At 36.0% G+C, this 18,286-nt stretch overlaps 3 protein-coding genes across 3 annotated transcripts; 2 read left to right on the forward strand and 1 right to left on the reverse strand.

Moving 5' to 3' along the window:
- The first annotated feature begins 5,405 nt into the window (after positions 1–5,405).
- Positions 5,406–9,216, forward strand: LOC105126485 (RNA-binding (RRM/RBD/RNP motifs) family protein). Its single transcript, XM_011027352.1, has 4 exons — positions 5,406–5,987; positions 7,526–7,733; positions 8,235–8,723; positions 8,804–9,216. The coding sequence occupies exons 1-4, from the start codon at positions 5,468–5,470 to the stop codon at positions 8,889–8,891; spliced, it is 1,305 nt and encodes a 434-aa protein (XP_011025654.1). The 5' UTR covers positions 5,406–5,467; the 3' UTR covers positions 8,892–9,216.
- A 340-nt stretch (positions 9,217–9,556) lies between these two features.
- On the reverse strand, positions 9,557–13,906 carry LOC105126491 (uncharacterized). The gene is made up of 5 exons (XM_011027364.1): positions 13,203–13,906; positions 12,274–12,432; positions 10,890–10,997; positions 10,181–10,232; positions 9,557–10,083 (listed from the first exon to the last, which is right to left on the reverse strand). Exons 1-5 carry the CDS (start codon positions 13,539–13,541, stop codon positions 10,055–10,057), a joined length of 687 nt encoding a protein of 228 aa, XP_011025666.1. The 5' UTR covers positions 13,542–13,906; the 3' UTR covers positions 9,557–10,054.
- Positions 13,907–14,489: 583 nt separating this feature from the next.
- On the forward strand, positions 14,490–17,335 carry LOC105126506 (Putative thiol-disulfide oxidoreductase DCC). Its single transcript, XM_011027383.1, has 3 exons — positions 14,490–14,980; positions 15,606–15,773; positions 16,765–17,335. The coding sequence occupies exons 1-3, from the start codon at positions 14,734–14,736 to the stop codon at positions 16,986–16,988; spliced, it is 639 nt and encodes a 212-aa protein (XP_011025685.1). The 5' UTR covers positions 14,490–14,733; the 3' UTR covers positions 16,989–17,335.
- The last annotated feature ends 951 nt before the right edge of the window (positions 17,336–18,286 follow it).

Here is an 18,286-nt window from a genome sequence, read left to right on the forward strand (position 1 = left end):
TGTAAAGGATTCAAAAGTACATAGGAAAACTGTAAAATCAGTGTCTGTGAAGTCTCCAAGAACGTGTTCCCGCTCCTGCTCGCTGTCTCGCAAAATCCAGAAATCAATTAGTGCTGATCACCACCACAGGATCACAAAATGCATCCTCCAGCGGTGGCTTATCTGCTTCCCACTTTTTTTCTAGTCTCCGATTTCCCATCCGAGAGAGATTAATTGATGAAAAAGGAAAACACAGGGCATTGGGAGGACTTTTCTCGCTAATTTTGGTGGGTTTTATATGCTACTGGCAGCCATCTCTGTAGTTATTTGCTGCTATGTATCTTCAAGATTACAGCTAAAAGACAGCCACTGTAAATAAACTTGACTAAATGAAAGCTTGCCACCAAAAGAAATGCCGATGATCACATAATTCATGGACGCACATGTGTAGATGTCAAATCTGTGGGCTATCTCATTTGGCTAAGTCATGCCAAACCTACTACTGAAAATTTAATAGGATTTTTTCACCAATGATGGAAAAGCTACTGGGCATAGAAACGCATTCAGCACTTTGCATATGGAAACCACAATAATGTGAAAAAGAATTTTCTATGCTGTCATTATTACTCAATCCAATATTTCGATAGTCTTCCACCAATGAGATATTTGGGGTGCCGGAAAATATTAAATGAAAACTTTTAGAACCTCTCGTGACGCTATAAGTCAAGAAACCACCAATCCCATGGTTATACGTGGCATATAATGACGCCATTTTTATTTTCACCATGCCAGGGCTCATTTGGGCACCGTGGACTTTATTTCGTCACCGTTGATTCCTTGTTCTTTTTCCCTCCAGACCTGTCGTAGGCTGTCAATATACTCCACTTGATCATCACTGTTTCATCTTTAAATTCTCAAGAGATTAATTATTAGATATCCTGATGTATTGCCCTTCGTCTCCATGAAAGCACGACTTGTGCACAGTCGTCGTGATAGATCCAGTATCTTTTTTTATGATAAATTACGAGTATTTTTCTTCAAATTTAATCCTTTTTCACCAGCGTTGAATCCATGGTTGGCAAGTGGCAATATAGCCCTGATGCGTCACATCTCAAGTTTTTAATTTCTTCAAGGAACCGATTGTCACCGGTTGCATTTTTCTCGTCAAAATCTTCCAATTTTCATGCGGCAGTGTAGCTCTAGCCCCTGCTAGGCTCAACCTCTCCTTTTTCTTCCACTACTTCAAAGGAATATAAACTGGTCCATCTGTGTGTTCGCGCACAGCTTCCCATTTCTGTTGTTTTCCTTCTTTTTTATTCGAATATGATGTTGTATTATTGACATCAAGAGGATACAATGATCAATGTTGAATAGTGTAGAGAAATTGAGAAGAGTTCAAGGTGTCAGAATCAATAGCTGCCCCTCATGAATTGTCAATCATAACTTTTTTTCCTTGTCGATAATAAGAAAATGTCTTGTATATATTTGACCCCGAGTGTTAAAATAAAATTCATTTAATAGAATGTCCAGTAGCATTCATAAGCTGATGAAACTTGTCGGTCATCCCCAAGAGAGATACCTCCATCATTGAATCGCACTAGAAAGTTATTTAGCTCCAGTGTCCTTGGATTTATGAACTTGGAGGTTTCATGAGGATCTAATTATGCAATTTTACAGCACTCATCAATTTCTAATTATGATCCTTGGCTTTTTTTCTTTCTTTTATTACTGACAGGTCCTGTGCACCGACGATAAGAATCTAATTTGGAACAATTATTTCTCGAGCCTGAAGGCCCAGGTCAGTGCCCACAAGAATGGGGAAAGAAAACTCCTGCTGCAAAGGTAAGATTCGAACAAGTTTCAGCAAGTATAACATCAAAACGCAAGACTATTTTTTATTGACGCAAGTGTTTGTGTATTATTTATTAAAAGTATGCGCTAAAAAATTGGGCCAGAAGCTTGAAAACTCCGAAATGGAGCTTAATGTAAAAGGCTATCTTTTGTGACTAAACAGAATATGGTTACTCTCTTTGCTCCCAAAGCCAGAAAAGAAGACATGATAGATTCTATCTAACCATTTTAACAATTTATTTTCTTACACAAAGGCATATCTTTAACGCCATTGTTCGGAGAATTTTTTGACTAAAGCTAAAAAGACGACTAAAATCTAGCTAGAAAAACGAAGAAAATGATGCTATAAACGATAATACATATAAGGAGATCACCACACTGTAGGAAATCTCTCGTCGAGGGTCAGTAACATTGGTCCCTCAAGTTTCTAACGCCATCGCTGTTGATTATATTTTTTATAGGGATAGAATGAGACACGTATCTCGTAGAGGATATATAGATCTTACAGAAGGGAGTGGTACATACATGCAGCACTGTTAATAACTCTGGAGGGGTAACAGCTGTATCGTAGTTGCCATTGTAAAGTGAAATATTTTATGAAAGGTGAAATGATGAAAGCTCACTCGAACTTCTCTCAACTTTTGGCGAAACATTGGGCAATGATATCACATAGAGAACTCTTGAAAAGTTTCTGCACAGTTAGTGAAACGATATAAAGGAAACCATGCTGTTTAGCGCTGCCTCTCTCTCCTATCTTGGATGTGATTTAACATTTTGAACTCCCAATTAAAAGCAGCACGTAATCTATTTGAAATGATTAATTATCTACCTGCCTCCGATATGCATTGAAATAATTGTACTGCCTTTCCTAATCGATGATTGCAAAATTGTCCTATTCGTCATAATTATCGATTGAATCTCTTACTTATTTGTTGTGTATTCATGAATCAAGGGTTAATTAGCACTGTTTTCCTCGCACGTAAAAATAAAACACGAGGGCCGTCAGCTCGGTGTTCTTTCAGGGTTTTTGCGACTCTTTTCTCAATATTTCGGAAGGTATTGTAGACATCCAGGGCATTGCACATCGCTTTTAATCTGGGAACAGCCTGCTCGTCTTCTCATAAAAATTGATTTTCATCCGTATAGATACAATTTCAAGGAAGCTGCGCAAGCGTAGCTTTTATGCACCATGGATCAAGTGGCAGACACAATGAATAAACCCTTTTCTTCACATCACTTCACCTTTCTTTACGGCAAACCTCGCTTCCATTAAAGGAGATCTGCACTCGGGTGTGTCAGGATGATATGAATTTAAATCCTTGTTTTTTGTATTGTGAGAATCAATCATTTATTACCAGAAGGGTCTCTGGGGTAAAACTGAACAGCATGAATTAACAGGCCTGATTAATAATCAAATTAAAAACACAGCGCTAATTAACAAATCAGAAAATCCAAGGCCTAATTGACCAAATTTAAAATATAGAGACCAAACTGAATAGTTGACAGGGATATGAGGATGAATATAAAGATTCTATCTTTATGCCTAACAGATTGGTTTCTTGGACTGGTGATGACTCATAAACTCGAGCATATTTCTGTTGCTTGTTCCACCTAGAACAGGCAGAGCACGCCCCTTACGAGCCTCGCCATCTCTTTGTCCTTATTTCGTGAGTGGAAATATCTTGTTTGTGTTGTTTTTTTGGGTAGCTTTTCATAAACGTTAGCGGTCACGGGTGGACAGGGAACAAAATACACATTTTATACGGCTACGATCACCTGCCCCTCTTTTCCTGTAATTATTTATCTCCATGCTGTTCCATCTCATCATAAATTGTCATCGTCGAAAAAAATAAAAAATAAAAACAAGAAGGTTGTGATATGAATAACATCTCGCTCGAATTTATTTATTTTTTTACTATTTTTAAACGAATAATTACACACTTTTTTCCTCGTCAACAAACTATAAATATTATCTTTCTATAACCGGTCTAATATGTGTTTGCAAATATAATAAAGATTATTATTGATAGACTACAAATCACTTATAATAGTTTTTTCAATGTATAATTTCTGTTCATAATCACATCAGCAAGTTTATTGCTAACGGAATATAAGTATAAACACGATTAAAAAATCTTCAATACCAACAAATTTAAATATTCTATTAGTGATGGGAGCTAAATCTTTAAATTTTGCAATCGCATAAACGTTGATTTCTTAAATAGAAAGTGGAAACATCATTTTCATGACTGTTTTCCCCTTTCTATCTATTATTTGCCTCTCAAAGAGACTATCAAAAGTAGCTTAACATTTTTATTTTTTTTTCCTCTTTCGGTTTTTTTTATTCTTTCTTTCTCCTTTGGATAGACAAAGTGGAGGGGGGGTTTTGAAATGCCTCCCTAGATTGTGAAAATGAAATCAAACGAGTCTTGTTTTATTGGGCCTTAGAAAACTGGTATATGTTCCCATCCATCCCCAAAGTTCACCAAACAAGCATGTATAATCGGACCCATGGGCACCTTTTGGACGTCGGCGGTGCGGTAGACACTCAACAAGTCTAGCCCCGTTGAATCGTGGTTTTGAACGTTAGGTTTGGGCGGCTGTCTTGAATTTTTTGACAAAGTCTCATGAACAATAATCACGATCCTGGCAAAAGTATTAAGAGTATAATCAATTGCATATGATTCCACATTAGCTACTCTGTTCTTTTTTTTCTTTTGTTGTGATCATAGATGTTCTAAAGTTAGTGTTTTCATGTCAAAATTAAGATGCCTATTTATATCAATCACTAACCACGTCAAAACTAAGAATTCATAAAAATAAAAAAAACCTTGATCCTCCTGACGAGGTTTGAATTCCAATGATTTCTTAACTATCATCAACCCTTTTAGCTTCCATATATTCTAGTTGTTTGTTTAAAATATTTTGAATTATTTTTATTTTTATTTAAAATTATTTTTAGATTATTTTAACTTGGTGTTGATGTTAAAAAATAATTTTAAAAAATAAAAAAATATTATTTTAGTATTTTTCTTAAAAATAAACACGCTTTTAAACAACAGCACCGAAAACGAAAGTTATCGCTTTCTCGAACGGCTAGTTGGAACTGGGCGGCTTGTTAATATTTGGTTAAATTTAATTAGCATCACCCGTGATAATTATTAAGTTGCCTAACAGTGAATTTATGCTTGGAGGAGGCTGGAATTTGTAGATTCCACCTAAACCCCTATTGTGAGGCATGCATGCTGTCGTGGCGCTCTGATGATTATTAAATGCGTTGTCAAATTTCTAATCAATATTTTCTCACGAGCGGTCAATTTCTATTTTTCTTTATGTGCTTGTCAATTATTTGTCATTTAAGATGATGCCACCACAAGGACTCAGTACATGCGGTTGATTGTGATCTTCCAGCGCACGTGACAAGACGCGCAGGAAACAAATCAAGAAGTTATTGGGTTTTGGATTGGGTCTTGGGCCTCTTAATTGGGCCGTTTAAATGGGCCGTGATAACCGACGAGACCACGACACCAAGGCCGCAAACGGATATGGATAGAAATCTAACAAGACAGACGACGAAAGAGATATGTGTGAGATATGATGGCAGAACTATCAGCATAGGAGGAGGGAGGAGAAGGAAATGTTGAGGATGGTGATGGGCTTGGGCAACCCAGTGTCTTTCATCCATTCTTCTTACTGTGATTTAATCCCGGGAAATCCGAACAAAACTCTTCACACCCAACACTCAGTCTTCAAAATCAATCACGCCCATCATTCTCATTTCCACTATAAAACATCTGCTACTAGTTTGACGTCTTGTCGTCTACATGCTCGACGAAAGGAAAGCATTGCTCCTCCAGCTGTCGTGAGCGACCTCGATGATGAATATGGTGATTTTGACGATGATGAGCTTGATTATGTAGATGAAGATGAAGATGAAGATGAAGAAGAGTTTATGCCATTTGGGAAGATGAAGAAGTGGCTTGAGACAAAACCACGTGGGTTTGGTGGGAGCAAAGTTTATGATACTCGTCTTGAAGACAAGCTGCTTGAAGAAATTGAGCAGAGCAGACTTGCTCAGGCTGCTAATATTAATAACCTCAAATATCCTAATCCTGCTGCACCCGCACCCAACAAGACTCACCATCAACCAAGGAAGGGTCAGTGCTGCTCTCTTCTTCTTCTTTTCCATTTTTTCTTTGAGTTCTACCGTCAGTTATGGCAGCCATGAATAATTGCATCCATATTTGCATTTTTCCCAGCTCCTATGTAAAAAGTAAGATTTATTAAGGTTGGAAATTGGGTTGTCCGTCTAATTGTCTATATTGGGTCGGTGCTGTAATATCAGCAAAAAGAAGGAAATGCTGGTTAATAATATAAGTCCTCAAGTAAAGCTGGCCTCGTACTGAAGAAAAAAATAGTGCCAAGAAAACATGTCACCAGCACTACTCTGGCAACTGAATTTCCTAATTGATGAATTCTAGAACCTTGATTCGAGACAAGATAAAGAAGCTCATGCCCTCGGCCGAGGAAAAAAACAATGTGCCGGTGCAAAATTCACTTACTAGATACTTTTTTCGAGATTTACTATGAGATGGCAATTTACTAATGAAGTTCAATAAATAATGTCCCGGTGGGACTTCTGAAAAGGTCTGAGTTTGGATGGACTTCTTAATTGCAGGTTCTCATTTTGAGCTTCCTTTGAGATGAAAATGGGGATACGGGTTCAAAGAATAGGGAAATGTTCCCTTGTATTGTGTTCTTCTGATGCCCATTACCCATTTTTGTTTATTAAAAAAAGCAAACAAAGAAAGAAACCTGAGTCTTTTTACTGTTTCTGTTCTTTTTTTTTATCAAAACTTGGACATACAGTGATTGAAATACGCAACACTGAAATAGGAATTAAAGTTTTTATACCAGTTCTAGATACTTCAACAATTTTATGAAATGTACACATAGAGAATAGCTTTATGCTTTCAGCATTGCAATTAAAAGTTAGCTTACAGTATACATTGATAGGAGAGTTTTCATAGACATTGCCTGAAGTACACATACTGTTTAAGTATTTGGTCTCTCCACTTGAAATGGAAATGTCTTCGATTATGCTTTAGTGGAACTTTCATGTGAATGCCATCTCGAACAAGTAATGTGGGATTTAGGACAATGAGTCCTTGGCTGCTTTGAATAACTTTTTAGTGAAGTATCTGCAGCCAAAGTTGTCAATGAAAAGAAAGAAAAGGGGGTTTTCAAAACTTAATTAAAGGAAGATGCTCGGCTAATAGTCAGCCTAGCTCCACACCGGGGCTGTGATGTCATCCCACCTATGATCATTTTTATTTTATTTTTACAGAGCTCTGGAATTAGCAAAAACAAAAAGTAAACGATGTACTATTAATAAGCTAAATGGAAGTGGGAATCTGTAACTCTAGCTTGCTGCATATATTTGCCAACCACATAATTGCCAAGTGCCTGCATCTCTTTCCAGATTTCCCATGAATAGATGTTGATGTTGTTCTTCTAGATTTCATTTTATTGTACTTCTTATTAGTGTTTGGAGGAGCATGATGTGGTAAATTGCTAGTTTGTTTTCAAAATGCATTTAGTATCATTAATTGTTTTTACAATATGAAAGTGGTAAACAATGTGTAGTCCATTTAACTTGGGTCTGATTTTGCACAACCATACTGGATCAATGCAGCACCCGATGTTATTCCAACTGGCATTCGTGTGCATGTCATCAACCTTCCGAAGAAGAAGAACATCCACAGAGATTTGAAAACAGCTTTTAAAGATGTTCAAGGTATTATTAATATAATCCCAGCTGTTTCTGGAAACAAGAAGACAAAAGATCCTATATGCAAGGGCTTTGCTTTTGTTGATTTCAAGTCAGAGGAGCATGCTGCTAGGTAAATATATGTTTTTTTTGTTTATAATCAAAATATCATAGTAGATGAATGGTAAACCCACAAGGTAGATGCCATGTTGCAAGTTTGTACATCTTAGACAAACTCTCTTCACTCTTTCGCTTGGAAAGGGCTGGGGGGGGGGGGGAATTTAAGATGGAGAACCAAAATTTCACTTTGTACAGACCTTTAAAATTGAATGTTTTGTTTCATCTATTGAAATTCCTAGAAAGAGCGTTAAACATGTCTTGTTGTCTGAGAAGTTGTCAATCAAAACATGGCGAAAAATTCACGGTCTAACTGTATGGATAAGCCACCATGTGTAGTTTTAACAGACAATCCCACAATATTTTGCATTCTGGATCATTGTTGTATCAAGAAAATTATCCCGAAGTCTTCCAATATACATCCAGTGGAGCACAGTTCATCTCATCAACCTGTGTGAACTCATCTGATTGATTAGAACTGAATTTTTTTATCTGAAATGTATTCCTATCATGACAGGTTTGTGCAACAATTTTCCAAGCAAAGTATAGCATTTGGCAAGATTCAGAAGCAGATAAAATGTGAGATGAAAAATTCAAGCTCTTTATCATCTTCTGATGATGAGTCAGCTGGCAGCTTCGCCTCTGACATGTCTAAATCTGATGGCATGGATGATTCTTTTGATGATCCCCTATCGATGAATTCTGTCACAGAAGGAGAGAGAAATGCTGATTTCAAAATGGATGATTCTTTCCCTGAAGAAACAGTCTCTGAAATATTTGAATCTGATGACCTGGGTGAGGAGCTAGAAGATATAACAGAGAACGTGGAATCTGTAAGCAAATCAGACTTGAACAGTTATGATAGTTCAGAACCAAGTATGGAAGCAGCAACTGATTCACTTTCCCCAAGGAAACAACGTAAAAAACGTTCTTCTAAGAAAAAGATAGTAGCAAAAGGAGGGGCAAAGAAGGTTCCGAAGTTGGACATCCCAGGGTCTGCAAAGAGGTGATTTCCTGTATCTTGGGGTCTACCAGCGGCATTACTTTCTTTTTTTAATGTATTTGTTAATCTTGAACAAAATGCAGGTTGAGGATAAAGGAGAAGGCAGTGCTAACAGATGTGTTCACTAAATATGGATTGAAAACTACTGTGGCTTCAGCAAAAGAGAGCTGAGCTCTGGTATTTCCATTATTCAAACCGCAATGCGGAGTTCGGTAGCTTCACTAGCAGTCTGTTCTAATTTGTGTTCTTCCGACCCCATTCTAGTTCATCTGGAACACTAAATCTTCGAAATCAGTCAACTTTTCTGGTCGTATTATCCCAGCCTTTTCACGACTTCACGCATTAGATTTTTGGGTTGGAAAGAATTAGGTTAGAAAGAATTAAGAGTTTTTAGTCTAACTTTCAAAACTTGTCTCTGTAATATGAAGTGTTCCTAGTGGCTCTGTGGCATTCACCGTTTCAAATATATTGGAAGATTTTCTTTGCTCTGTTTGGCTAATTTGTTCTCCGAATTTATTTTACACCTTTCACCAATAACTTGGTAATGAACCTGTTAGTATACCTTGATGAGAGACTCTCAACTTGAAATTTGCTTCTATTTTTCACTCGAATACAGTCAATGGAATTCTGTCCTGATATATACTATTATCTCGTTCAATTCTGATAATATATATATATATATATATATTTTAAAAAAAATCCTAAAATTCTACTCCAAGGAAATTGGATCACTGTAATAAAATCCTTAAACGAAATCAAAACAAGTTATTTATAAATAAAATTTAATTTAAATCATAATTGCTAGATTCTGGATTTACCTTGACACCTTAAGCACCTTGAAACAGGTCAAAACCAAAAAGAAAGCAATATGATATATGTTTTCGTTTAAACAGGCAGACGCGCCTGAAAATACATCTATGTAGGAGGTTTGTCCATCACTTGAGATTTTCTCTAATTATTATTACCCTATCCATACAAGTGATATGATCATGGTCCATGGAGTATTGTACCATCCACAACAAACGGGAGCTGTATAGAACAATGTCTAAATATGGAATTATGGATCTTTAACAATGCACACATGAGGGCATTTCGCTAAAATTATGCCCATGCCAATCATTGTAACTGAACGAGCTGATTTTGCAGGAAAAAGTTTTGCAATGAGCTCCAATCATTGCAACTGCACCGGCAACCAGGAGTTGTGGTTTGATCCTCTCACCACGACCTCTGACAAAATCTTTTAGCCCGAAGAACAATGGATAAACAGGAAAATACAGTACTTGATTTCTGATTCAAATGATATGTATGTAGTAGGTACCTCCATTAGACAAATACTACTCAAACTCCTCTTGAACTTCACCATCTGCAACAGAAAGAGAGCCTTCTAATTTTAACAAACTACGAAACTAAAGTGATATATAGCTAGCTTGGGCTATAAGGAATGAAACGTGAAATCTTACCGGCAAGTCTGATGGCCAGGTTCGCTTGAGAATCAGCCTCTGAATTATATTCCTGTAGAACATAACAAGGTCAGAAAATTAACCAGCAAGACTGAAGAAGCATCTGCAGCAAAATTTTACACATTGTACTATGCTGACTTACTGCTAAACATAGTCTCATTACCAGTACAAAATGCTCCAAGTTCAAATTCACAGTAGTGGCTCATTTTGTATTTTAAAATCAACCCATTATGCAGAAGTAAATACCGTAAATCTTAAAACCTCAATCCTTGGTTGGATTAAGATGTTTGATCAGGTTTTTTTTTCTCTGAAAAGAATGATTTTTGGCAGGTCTATTCAGCCAAATTGTAAACCTCAAACCTACCCAGCACACACGGATTGGTTATAGCCAATTTAAAATAGATTCCACCCTTACATGTAGATACAACAAACAAAAGTCAACTTCGTTTGGATTCAGCATTATACAATCAACACACACAGCACATCACTATGCAGTGCGAGATTGTTTGCGAGACAAGTAGCATGAACAAGCACACTAATTCTCAATGCAGTTCGAGATCATTTGGCACTCTTCCAAATTGCGTTTATAGCATATGTCCTTTTAGATAGAGATAATGATAGACTAAGACAGCATTTAATACTCATTCTATACGATCCACAAAATACTAATATCAGCCCCAGGAGCGCAGGCATAAAAAACTGCACTAACCCGAGGAACATGACTGATGTGGAAAGAAAGAAAACTATTCTTCAGCTTCTTAGCTTCTTCGTACAAGTTGGTGATGTTCTCATGTTTGGCCTTCCATGAACCCTCAATCTGCTCCAAGGAAAATTCTCAATGTCAAACTAAGGTAGAATGAGACATATATGACCACTAACATATAAGAACCAGATCTTAGGACTGGAATAGATGAAATAAATAAATAAATGGATTTTTGTTCAAGAAAGAAATCTTATTGGAACTCTCCATATCCAATCCATCCTTCAGAACTAAATCACATCCTGGAAATAGGAATGCTTAGTCTGTTCTTTAAATTTAAAGAAACCACAACCTGAGGCTATAAATGAGCCAAGTTGAACTAAGCGAAGCCAGAACTAGCTCTAAGAAATTTGAGTTAGGTATGATTCAAAACATAGCATCCAAGTTCAGTCAATCTCTAGTCAAGCTTAGCCTCCTAAGCTTAACTCGTGAACAATTACACCATACTCTGGTTCATGTTCTCCAGTCACATAAGCACGACTGTACTCAACATTGGGCTTTTCTTATATAATATGAAATCATCATTGTCTTTAAAAATGATGTTATATTATTCCAAAAAAAAAATTATCTAGAAGGGATTAGTGATTTATAAACAAAATATAGAACTCTAAATAAAAGAGGTGGAGGATTCTAAAAACAAACATGAAACAATCGCATCACAGATGAGATTTTATTTTAGTTGTCTTATCAAGATTGCTCATAAGCCGATTGATCCAGGACAAGGGTAGGAATTGAAGCAAGAGATGGAAGAAGGAATAAGAACAAAATACAAGTGGGGATCCACCTCTCAAAGTTTGCTTCTAGCAAAAGTGTGAAAAAAAATTTAGCAGCGGATTGAGTAAAAAAACGAAAGAGCAAGAAAAGGAGGTGAAAAAAGGGTTGCAGAGGATAGAATCTTGGAAGAAAGAGTGCAGAATCTTGAAAGTACACTGTATAACCTTGCAGTTGTGTTGAAAACCATGTTTGGTAAGTTTATGGATTTTCTTATCTTATCCTTGATTATTCGATTAATTACAACTCCATTTAAAAAAATACATGGACTTGTACACTTTCTAAGACAGGGATATATTTGAGAGTATACACACCACAAAAGCAATAAATAATATTTTGAAAAATAGATGGAAATCCAAGAGTGGATAATCAAAGCGTGGTAGAGGGAGCATCATATATCCTCACTTTATTGCCTTAGCAGATAGAATTAAAGTTGTTATTTTTTGTCTGTCTTTAATCTTGCAAAGTAATTAATAAATAAAGACTACAAATCACATATAGTCTAACTAGTAAATAGAAAAGTTATTTCAATTTCATGAGGTGATGATTGAATTCAACACACCTGGAAAGGGCAAGGAATGAGCATGCCAAAAAGATCCTCTTTCAGATCTGCAGCTGTGATAGTGTATAAAGCATTCTGAAGCCCATGGGAAACAAGATATGCCTCAGAGTCCTTGGATAAAGAGTAACCCTTGTAGACACTCACAGGAGGGTCCAATATCTAACAGCAGAAAAAGGCCACACATCTTAGAAGCTAATCCAAGCTAACATCTGTATAGTTTATAAACTGCATCGGAATCTAATTCTAAGGTTATCATTAAACATAAGTCCAGGAAAGGAAGAAATAAAGAAAACATATTATTATCACCATCTCCTACCAATCAACCGCTCAACAAAATGGTGTACTAACTCATAACCTTTCAGGCATGTCGGTATGAGGCACCTTGAAACTAGAGAAAGTAGAAGGAAAACGTTCTTCAGCTCAAAATAAGGGTTAAGGATTGTGGGTGATACTTTACATCTTTTCAAGATGTATCATGATGAAGGGACTCAACACGCAATAATTACCAAGTTTGAATATCCATAAAAAACAACTTGAAGGACTCCTGGTGCAAATAACAAAGATATTCTGGTGCGGAGATCTGCGTTGCAGATCCAATAGGACAGATATTCTGACAGATTAATGAATGAAGAGCAAGGCAGAAATGCCTCAGATGTGAAGCGGAAATTTGAAAAAGATCATGTAAAAAGCAGCAGAACTATAGTTAAACTGGCTGGCCCAGATCATTCAATATCCTACCATAAACTTTCAGATGCTGCAAGATTTAACAAGGAGTGATGTTTTAACCTCCATCACAATTAAAAAAGAAACGAAAAAAACAGAACACTGGCAACTCCTCCTTCTGATACATCTCAAAATAGTAATTGACATATAGAAGCATCTAAAATGAAAACATAGATAATAGGGTGACAGTTGAAGAGAATAATTACCGAAGTTCCAAGTTGGGCCTCGCAGTCAGCAAAATTCTTATAAACACCGACAACATCTCCTTTCCGCACAACGAAGAAAGCATCCTTCTCGTGGTCCATGACTGTCGTTGGCTGAGAATCCTTCTTTTTCCTAATCGAAGCTTTTAAACTCGGCTTTCGAGACGAGTAGCACTGAATGCGAAATCTGGTGGAGAGAAATTCTAGATGGAGGCCGGACTGTTCGAAGCTCCTTCTCCAAAAGGGAATACGGGATTGATGTGACGCCTTAGGAGTCCCCTTCGCTATGAAATGGCTTGTCCTTCCAAGTATACAGGAAGACAAGCGAGAGAAGCAGTTCATTCCACCGTCGTTTTCCCTAGATTGTCTAAAAGGCAATAGAAACTTCTATTAGAACTATTTAATCGAATAATATGAAAAAAAAAAAAACCTAGAGAATTTAAGCCCTGTTTAGTTACAGAAAACATTTTTCATTCCCCGTTCCAATTTTCTCCTTCATTTCCACGTTTGTACTTCCTGCGGAAAATAAAATAGAACTGTTCCTACGAAATTGCGTTTAAATTATTTCCGTCTTCGATAATCCGAAAACACAAGATAGTAGTTTCAGATACAAAACTACATGCTTCTCTAATTTCTCCATGTCGACATTCAATTTGTTTGCCAGTCAATTAAATGAATTTGACGAAATTAGAGGATAAATGGCCCTTCACAGGTGAAAACTCGTGTCCACGACAAAAACTAGGATGTTAATCAAAATAATAACGGGTGTACCCTTCAACCAAAAAAAATGGCTTAGGAGCGCGGGTTTTCACAAGTCCATGCCCCAGCCATGGTTTTTTTAAAAAGGGCCTCTATGCGGAGCCACTCGTGTCTAGGCTTTTTCTTAGCATTTTGGTTTATATTTATGTCCCTTTGTTTTTTTTTAAAAAAAAATTATTATTTAATATTGAGTATTTATTAATTTTTTATATTTTTATCAATTTTTTCCTTAGATGTTTATTATATAATAAGATTTTTTAAAAATATATTATATATCAAGAATTTGTTGCACTGTCTTATTATATTTTTTTAAAATATTTTTCATTTGGTATCATCAGAGTTTAAATTTGTTAAATATATATAAGTTTGAATACATTGTAAAGATTATTTTTTAAAATATTTTTTAGATTTAAAATATATTTAAATAATATTTTTTATTTTTTAAAACGATAAAATAATAAAATTTTTGTTTTAAAACTAAATAAAAAGCAAAAAACAGGGTTCAAGGATCAACACCTCTCGTAATTTATCGGGGATCTACCATTGCCTACATATAACTTAACTAAAAAGAAAAGCACAAAGTAATACAAACATCCGAACGGATGTCTAGACACCCGGTTGAAACGCAAAATCATAGGCCTTGTTTCAACCCTCGTGGTTCTGGAGAGTACTCGACCCTTGACAGCGTCTCCATCTTAATTAAACAAACCCAACACAAATTACAGCTAATTACTAGTATATTCGTTCTAGAACTGAAGATTAACAACAGTCTCTGATGATGTCGACGACGATGGTGGTCAGACGGATTAGAAAACTGGCTCCGTTTTTCTCTTCTTCCTCATCATCTCCATTAAAATCTGGCTGCGGCTGGTTTTCATCAAAATCATCAACGGACGTCAGCGCAGAAGAAGAGCTATTGTACCCAACCGTTGCTTCCACCGTGAAGCCAGTGGCCACACTCCCCACTCTCCTTCAGCCTCGTGTCGTCGTCTATGATGCTGTCTGCCATCTCTGCCACCGAGGTACACTTACGCACCTGCTACCTATCGGTTTATCATTTCTCACAGTGTATATGCTTCCTCCGCATTTCCATTACCCCCAATCCCAGCCCCGATCTCTATTCCTTTCCTCATTACAGTGTACTGTGTATTATACTGTATCGTATATCTCCTAAATGGATGTTTGTTTTAATGCTATCCAATATCTAATGGGGGTGTTTGTGATGATTATTTTTCAAAGTTTTTCATTTTGAAACAATAAAAATAATTTTTTTTATTTTTTTAAAAAATATTTTTAATATAATAATACATTAAAACAATCTAAAATATAGAAAAAAAATTAAATTTTTAGAAAACCTCTTTTTCAATCGCTTTTCGAACACTGCCTAAATGTGCCCCAGCAGTCTGCTTTTAATCACAGTTCAAAAATGTCAGTAAAGAAAACAGTTTGTTTTTAATCAGATCTTACTTTCCCTTTATTATAATATTGACAAATACATGCTTGCACTTTTATGTTCATTAAAATCAATTGCTTGTGCTGTTTTTTTTTTCTTCCAGTTTTTTGGTGATCTTGTACCAAAAATGCGGGTCTTAAGTCCCAAGCAATTAAGTTATTTCATGCTCTCTCTCACACCTTCCAGTTTTACAGGGGTGAAGTGGGTGATTGAAGCAGACAAATACGGGAAGATTAAGTTCTGTTGCCTGCAATCTAAGGCTGCTGAACCATATTTGGCACTCTGTGGTCTCAACCGAGAGGATGTTCTCCGTCGCTTTCTCTTCATTGAAGGTCCAGGATCATACCACCAAGCTTCCACTGGTTAGTTTTCTGTCATTTATTCACTCTTCATCCATCTTATGCCAGCTTCTCCATTGCTAGTTTTCCGCGTTCATGGAAATTGATGTTTATTGATAGCCTACCTTACTAAGATGAGAAGTAGTTGTGCTACTAAGTGAGATTGTGTTGTGCTGTAGGAAATATTCACACGTATACTCTGCAATGCCAATTGCCAAATCATTTAGTTTTTCTTCTTTAACCACAGCTGGTTAGGTGGTAACTGAGTTTCTCGTGTTATTACTTTACAAGAGATCTTATTCCCTATAGAATTGTTGGGGCTTTTCATGATGGATAAGCAAAAAGTTACTTTAATGATTGAAGACTCATGAACATTGCCCTATTTGAATTTTCACATTTAGGTCAGTTAGACTGATCAACATTTGAAAGAAGATGATCTATACTGAAGCTCTCATTGTCTCCCTTTTTTTTCCCTTTTAAGCAGTCCAAGTTCTAGTTTTGTCATAGAAAAGAGTCAAAAGACGTAACAATCTTCAAAGACAATGCCAATTGATTATCAAATATAGAACAACAGATTGCTGCATTAGTGAGACTATCAGAAGTTCTTGTGAATTGATACCCCTGTCCAGGCAGTGGTAAATTGGTGATAGTTTCTTTCCTGTTTCATCAGCTTATCTTTGTAGCACATCTGAACAGAAGCGAGAAATGTCTGCACAGTTGAACCAAGGATTTTTTTTTTTTCACGGAACAACATGTTACACCAGAAAATGAACAGCTTCATTTCTGTAAACTGCTAGAAGTCCTAGAGATTGATTTCATCTACTAGTGAATTCAGTTCCAGTGACTCATAAGCTATTTCTCTTAACGTGGCAAATTTTTCAATATTGGCATGTGAATTCATGAGTGGCTTCTCTGTTCACTACTGTTTTTTTTTTTCTCCTTTTCAAGCTTCCCTCTTTTTTTTCTTGACAACAAAAACTTGAGCCTTAGCTACTCTGTGTATGTGGCCCTGCAGCTGCACTGAGAGTAATGTCATACTTGCCTCTGCCTTACTCTGCTCTGAGCACACTCTTGATAGTTCCAACTCCTATCAGGGATGCTGTCTATGATTATGTTGCCAAGCACCGCTATGGCTGGTTTGGGAAGGCTGATGAGTGCTTAGTTTTGAAAGAGAAAGAGCTGCTTGAGCGTTTCATAGATAGGGATGAGATTATTGGTGGGGGTAGATCAGATTTGTGATTACCTCTTCCAAACCATAACCAGCTATATGATTTGGTGTAAAGGTGATGGACACTAAGACGATAGAGTTGCAAGAGCAAATTCAGGAAAACATGCAGTGAGGGTTTAGCAGCTGCACTCCAATGAAGATTCTTTCGTCCCAAAAACTGGCAGTGTCTTCCTCTCCCTTGGTATTTAATTGTTCGGCATTTTATTTTGTAGGCTTTGGAAAATGCAACTGAGGATTAATCTTCTGGCTCCGGGATCAATTTATCTCATGTGCACATAGATTAGAGCTAGGGCATTGAATGTCCAATCAACCAGTCCTTTTTCTCTTCTGAGAATTTTGCCACTCATATTGCATCTCTTACTGCTTTTCCAAAGCACAATTACTTGGGGATGAAAATTCCTGCTTAGTGTTTTAGGCTTCATACAAACCAGTCAGTGGCTCACGATTTTTGGCAGGCATGTTGTAATTTCATTGATACCCTAAACGGTGCCGAGCGCATCTTGCTCAAACCATTCGTCTTTCTTTTTTCCCCTATATATACCCATTTTTCACGTCCCTTTTCGCAATCATTTTCAGTTTCATTGAACTTTTTCAATATGCAGAGTTCGTTTAATCTATCAGTTAATAATTAGATATTAACACTACGAGGACTCAACATCATGGCCAGTTTCCTTCATTTATGCTCTTTCCCAGTTTCTTTTCAACATGACGTCCAATTTCTTCATTTGGTGTGTGTTTATTCTACTTGGTTATTTGTTGCTCGTCGCCAAAATATTTTTCCAGTGAGAATTTTTGTTCATACGGTATTAGTTTGCAAAATTTATTGAGAGAAAAATGTTGTGCAAGTGCTTCTCACTTCAAATTTATCAGCAAGAATTTATTAACCTAGCTCATGATAGGGTAGAAACAGATTAAATATTTGTTTCAGTTTCAAAATTAATATCTAAATTTTCAATTGTATTAAACCCATAACATTAAATTTTATTATACATGATTGAGCATTATTAACCTAGTGTCTCTTTTTTTTTTAACAATAAATTAATATTGATAGTTTTTAATTTAAATATTATAAATTTAATTATTATTATTAAATCATGAAATAAATAATATTTTATATAAAATATATAGTTTTTTTATTAAATTATCTATAATTCCATTACATATAAAATATATACAATAAAGATTACAGTTTTCACAAATCTCTTAATAACACAATAATAATAGATAAAATATAATTAGAAATAAAATTAAAATTATGATAAAATTTTGTAAATAAACAAATAAAATATAATTAAAAAAAAATTAGAAT

This window comes from Populus euphratica, unplaced genomic scaffold (assembly GCF_000495115.2).
Source record: "Populus euphratica unplaced genomic scaffold, PopEup_1.0 scaffold1.1, whole genome shotgun sequence".
Taxonomy (NCBI): domain Eukaryota; kingdom Viridiplantae; phylum Streptophyta; class Magnoliopsida; order Malpighiales; family Salicaceae; genus Populus; species Populus euphratica.

Excerpts from the sequence above, each read along its gene's own strand:
- LOC105126506 (XM_011027383.1), top strand. The coding sequence starts at position 14,734 with ATGATGTCGACGACGATGGTGGTCAGACGGATTAGAAAACTGGCTCCG. Across the intron at positions 14,981-15,605 it reads CTGCCATCTCTGCCACCGAG|GGGTGAAGTGGGTGATTGAA; the intron begins GTACACTTACGC and ends CCAGTTTTACAG. Across the intron at positions 15,774-16,764 it reads ATACCACCAAGCTTCCACTG|CTGCACTGAGAGTAATGTCA; the intron begins GTTAGTTTTCTG and ends GTGGCCCTGCAG.
- LOC105126491 (XM_011027364.1), bottom strand. The coding sequence starts at position 13,541 with ATGAACTGCTTCTCTCGCTTGTCTTCCTGTATACTTGGAAGGACAAGC. Across the intron at positions 10,233-10,889 it reads ACATCAGTCATGTTCCTCGG|GAATATAATTCAGAGGCTGA; the intron begins GTTAGTGCAGTT and ends TATGTTCTACAG. Across the intron at positions 10,084-10,180 it reads CCTGGCCATCAGACTTGCCG|ATGGTGAAGTTCAAGAGGAG; the intron begins GTAAGATTTCAC and ends TTTCTGTTGCAG.
- LOC105126485 (XM_011027352.1), top strand. The coding sequence starts at position 5,468 with ATGTTGAGGATGGTGATGGGCTTGGGCAACCCAGTGTCTTTCATCCAT. Across the intron at positions 7,734-8,234 it reads TCAGAGGAGCATGCTGCTAG|GTTTGTGCAACAATTTTCCA; the intron begins GTAAATATATGT and ends CTATCATGACAG. Across the intron at positions 8,724-8,803 it reads ATCCCAGGGTCTGCAAAGAG|GTTGAGGATAAAGGAGAAGG; the intron begins GTGATTTCCTGT and ends AACAAAATGCAG.